General features: G+C 51.3%; 1 protein-coding gene across 1 annotated transcript in view; it reads left to right on the top strand.

Moving 5' to 3' along the window:
* Nucleotides 1–2,280: 2,280 nt before the first annotated feature.
* Nucleotides 2,281–5,066, top strand: part of LOC145340641 (sodium/potassium/calcium exchanger 3-like) — a gene marked incomplete at both ends in the record, with an annotated part of 25,162 nt that continues 22,376 nt past the window's right edge. Inside the window, 2 exons of the mRNA XM_080185109.1 lie at nt 2,281–2,357; nt 4,002–4,076. Coding sequence (XP_080041235.1) covers nt 2,281–2,357; nt 4,002–4,076 — 152 coding nt within the window. The remainder of the gene's footprint in view (nt 2,358–4,001; nt 4,077–5,066) is intronic.

The raw sequence follows: 5,066 nt of genomic DNA, 5'->3' as shown, positions 1-5,066 counted from the left end.
GGGCCCGTCCAGCCTGTGCTGCCCTCCCACCCGGTCCCAATTGCCCGCGTTTGCCTCCCTGTCCATCAATCCTTCCCCATCCACGTCCTTATCCCAATGCGTTTTCAATGTTCCGATTGGAGCTCCCTCGCCCCCCCCACACCACCCCCCCCAAAGACTTTTGTATCTTTTTCCCGATGGAAGAGAGAATGTCCGGGGTGTGTGTGGGGTCCTTAATTATCCTGGCTGCTTTTCCCCGAGGCAGCGGGAAGTGTAGACGGAGTCGATGGATGGGAGACTGGTTTGTGTGCTCGGAACAGCTTCTTCCCTGCTGCTGTCAGACTTTTGAATGGACCTACCTCGCATTAAGTTGATCTTTCTCTACACCCTCGCTGTGACTGTAACACTACATTCTGCACCCTCTCCTTTCCTTCTCTATGAACGGTATGCTTTGTCTGTATAGCGCGCAAGAAACAATACTTTTCACTGTATCCCAATATGTGTGACAATAATAAATCAAATCTGAAAAATGAACATTACAGGAACAGCCTTCCAAGCCTGTGTTGACCACAATGCCCCGTCTGAACTAAAACCGTACGCACTTACAGACTCCATATCCTTCCATTCCCATCCTAATCATGTATTCATCAAGTTGGCCCTTAAAACTCACTATCGTATCCGCTTCCACTCCCTCCCCCGGCAGCGAGTTCCAGGCACCCACCACCCTCTGTGTAAAAAATCTGCCTCGTACATCTCCTTTAAACCTTGCCCCTCGCACCTTAAACCTGTGCCCCCCCCCTAGTAATTGACTCTTCCACCCTGGGAAAAAGCTTCTGACTATCAAGGGCAGAAGTCTGAGTAGTGTTGAAGATCAGAAGGATCTTGGGGTCCGGGTCCACAGGACTCTTAAATCGCCCTCGCAGGTGGAGGAGGTGGTCAAGAAGGCGTATGGTGTACTGGCCTTCATTAATCGAGGGATTGAGTTTAGGAGTCGGGAGGTAATGCTGGAACTTTATAAGACCCTTGTCAGGCCTCATTTAGAGTATTGTGCGCAGTTCTGGTCGCCTCACTATAGGAAAGATGTAGAAGCTATTGAGAGGGTACAGAGGAGATTTACAAGGATGTTGCCTGGACGGGGAGGCATGCCTTATGAAGTTAGGTTGAGGGAGCTGGGACTCTTTTCCCTGGAGAGACGAAGGTTGAGAGGCGACCTGATAGAAGTTTACAAAATGTTGAGAGGAATAGATAGGGTGGACTCTCAGAGGCTATTTCCCCGGGTTGAAATGGTTGCTACGAGAGGACACAGATTTAAGGTACAGGGAGGGAAGTTCAGAAGTGATGTTAGGGGTAAGTTTTTCACTCAGAGGGTGGTGAGTGAGTGGAATCGGCTGCCGTCAGTGGTGGTGGAGGCGAACTCGCTGGGGTCTTTTAAAAGACTTCTGGATGAGTATATGGGGTTTAATGAGTTTGAGGGTTATAGATAGGTCTGTAGGTTGGTAGGTGTTGATGTGATCGGCGCAACTCGTGGGCCGAAGGGCCTGTTTGTGCTGTAGTGTTCTATGTTCTATGTTCTATCCACTCTGTCCCTGCCTCTCATAATCTTGTAGACTTCTATCAGGTCTCCCCTCAACCTCCGTCACTCCAGTGAGAACAAACCAAGTTTCTCCAACCTCTCCTCATAGCTAATGCCCTCCATACCAGGGCAACATCCTGGTAAATCTTTTCTGTACCCTCTCCAAAGCCTCCACATCCTTCTGGTAGTGTGGTGACCAGAATTGAACACTATATTCCAAGTGCAGCCTCACTAAGGTTCTATAAAGCTGCAACATGACTTGTCAATTTTTAAACTCAGTGCCCCGGCCGATGAAGGCAAGCATGCCGTATGCCTTCTTGACTACCTTCTCCACCTGCATTGCCACTTTCAGTGACCTGTGTACCTGTACACCCAGATCCCTCTGCCTATCAATACTCTGTCATTTACTGTATATTTCCCATCTGTATTAGACCTTCCAAAATGCATCACCTCACATTTGTCCAGATTAAACTCCAAAAACCTCATACTTATCTTTTTTTATTCATCCCTGGGACATGGATGTCGCCGGCTGGACCAGCATTTATTGCCCATCCCTAGTTGCCCCTTGGAGGGGCAGTTGAGAGTCACCCACATTGCTGTGTCTCTGGAGTCACATGTAGGCCAGACCGGGGTAAGGACGGCAGATTTCCTTCCCTAACGGGAGGTTTGTGAACCTGTATTGAAGAACCAGCTTCCTATTGACTGTCTTTCTTTCCCGTTTCCTTAAGGAATCCACGAATTTCCCGATGACATCTTCACAGAACAAGAGAGACAGAACGGAGCTTTTCTGCTGCATGTTTTTTGTGTAAGGAGGTTTGTTCGCGAGAGACTGAGTGGGTTAGGATTATATTCACTGGAGTTTAGAAGAGTGAGAGGGGATCTGATAGAAACTTATAAAATTCTAACAGGGTTAGACAGGGTAGATTCAGAAAGAATGTTCCCCATGGTGGGGGGAGTCCAGAACTAGGGGGGGTGATAGTTTGAGGATTCGGGGTAAACCTTTTAGAATTGAGGTGAGGAGAAATTTCTTCACCCAGAGAGCGGTGGGATTCACTCCCACACAAAGTAGTTGAGGCCAAAATGTTGTGTGATTTTAGGCTGACATTAACACTGCGATGAAGCCACTGTGAAAATCCCCCTAGTCGCCCACACTCCTGTCCGGGTTACGCCGAGGGAGAATTTAGCACCCTAACCCAGCCCCGTCGTTCGGGACTGTGGGGAGGAAACCGGAGCACCCGGAGGAAACCCACGCAGACACGGGGAGAATGTGCAAACTCCCGCACAGACGGTGACCCCCCCCCAAGCCGGGAGTCGAACCCCGGCGCTGTGAGGTGGCAGTGCTGACCCACCGCACCACCCACAGAGAGAGCTCTTGGGGTTAAAGGGATCGAGGGGTATGGTGGGGGTGGGGGGGGTGAAATCAGGGTTGGATGGTCAACCGTGATCACAATGAATGGCGGGGCAGGTTCGAAGGGCTGAATGGCCTCCTCCTGCTTCTAGTGTCTACGTCTACCGCACTCGTGTTGCCTCTTTCTCTGCCACCTAGTTATTCCCTCCTTTCTTTTTGAGGGTACGGTCTCCTACCCCAATCCCTGGGGGTGTTGCGGTGGGGTGGGGGGGTAACTATCCCGTTCACTCTCGGGTCTGGGTGTGTCGCTAGGCCAGACCTTGTTCACCATCCCTACTCGCCCCTCGAGACGCCACCTGCTGTTGAAAAGCGACGAGAACGCGTCCACCCGCGGGGTCAGGGTGGGAGAAGGTCTATCAACTCTCCCAGCAGAGTGGAGCCATTGTTCGGTCCCCCCCACAAGGACAATGGCCGACCAGGCCTGAGGCCTAGCTCTTCCCTCACGCCCCCCACTCCCCACCTGCCACTGACCACGTGGCCAAGCTCAGGAGCTCACCCAACCGTCTCGGGAAGACAATCCGAGCAGGAAGGAGTTGGGAGTGTTTTTAAAAAACGCAATCCTTGTCCCCCAAATAGGGACAGAGGAACAAGAACAAGGAGAATGATGTGAAAGCCTTTCGAAGCACTGAGTTAGACCCCGGCTGGAGCACTGGGCCAACGTGAGGTGGATTGGCCGTGCGAAATTGCCCCGAGTGTCAGGGGGACGAGCTGGGGAAATGCAATGGGTTACGGGGATAGGGTTTAGTGCAGACTCGATGGGCTGAATGGCCTCCTACACTGTTAGATTCAATGACGGAGCAACTTGCAGGGCCGTGGGAGGGAATGAGTGGAGGGGAGGGGAAGTAATTGGATAGATCTTTCAAAGAGCTAGCATAGGAAGGGTGGGCCAAATGGCCTTCACCAATGCTGGAGGACCTCCTGCCTTGCAGGCTCCGTAGTTTTCTCAATCATTTATGCTGCACTTGGTTTAATTATTCACTTCGTTAATAATCCATTCAATTTCATTCTCAAATTTCTAATCTTCATCTGTCCAATCCCAAGGCGATGTACATGTTCTACGCTCTCGCAATCGTCTGTGATGATTACTTTGTCCCCTCACTGGAGAAGATCTGTCAGGTGAGTGGAACCAGAACGTGGAGAGGGAGCTTTACTCTGTATCTAACCCCGTACTGTACCTGTCCTGGGAGTGTTTGATGGGGACAGTGTAGAGGGAGCTTTACTCTGTATCTAACCCCGTACTGTACCTGTCCTGGGAGTGTTTGATGGGGACAGTGTAGAGGGAGCTTTACTCTGTATCTAATCCCGTGCTGTACCTGTCCTGGGAGTGTTTGATGGGGACAGTGTAGAGGGAGCTTTACTCTGTATCTAACCCCGTGCTGTACCTGTCCTGGGGGTGTTTGATGGGGGGACAGTGTAGAGGGAGCTTTACTCTGTATCTAACCCCGTGCTGTACCTGTCCTGGGAGTGTTTGATGGGGGACAGTGTAGAGGGAGCTTTACTCTGTATCTAACCCCGTGCTGTACCTGTCCTGGGAGTGTTTGATGGGGGGACAGTGTAGAGGGAGCTTTACTCTGTATCTAACCCTGTGCTGTACCTGTCCTGGGAGTGTTTGATGGGGGGACAGTGTGGAGGGAGCTTTACTCTGTATCTAACCCCGTGCTGTACCTGTCCTGGGAGTGTTTGATGGGGGGACAGTGTAGAGGGAGCTTTACTCTGTATCTAACCCCGTGCTGTACCTGTCCTGGGAGTGTTTGATGGGGGGACAGTGTAGAGGGAGCTTTACTCTGTATCTAACCCCCTGCTGTACCTGTCCTGGGAGTGTTTGATGGGGGGACAGTGTAGAGGGAGCTTTACTCTGTATCTAACCCCCTGCTGTACCTGTCCTGGGAGTGTTTGATGGGGGACAGTGTAGAGGGAGCTTTACTCTGTATCTAACCCCGTGCTGTACCTGTCCTGGGAGTGTTTGATGGGGGGACAGTGTAGAGGGAGCTTTACTCTATATCTAACCCCCTGCTGTACCTGTCCTGGGAGTGTTTGATGGGGGGACAGTGTAGAGGGAGCTTTACTCTGTATCTAACCCCCTGCTGTACCTGTCCTGGGAGTGTT

Source organism: Carcharhinus amblyrhynchos, unplaced genomic scaffold, assembly GCF_965287045.1.
Source record: "Carcharhinus amblyrhynchos unplaced genomic scaffold, sCarAmb.v2.hapA chromosome_1236, whole genome shotgun sequence".
In the NCBI taxonomy this organism is placed as follows: Eukaryota; Metazoa; Chordata; class Chondrichthyes; order Carcharhiniformes; family Carcharhinidae; genus Carcharhinus; species Carcharhinus amblyrhynchos.
Note: the sequence above shows the minus strand (reverse complement) of the source record. Positions and strands in the feature narration are given on the sequence as shown.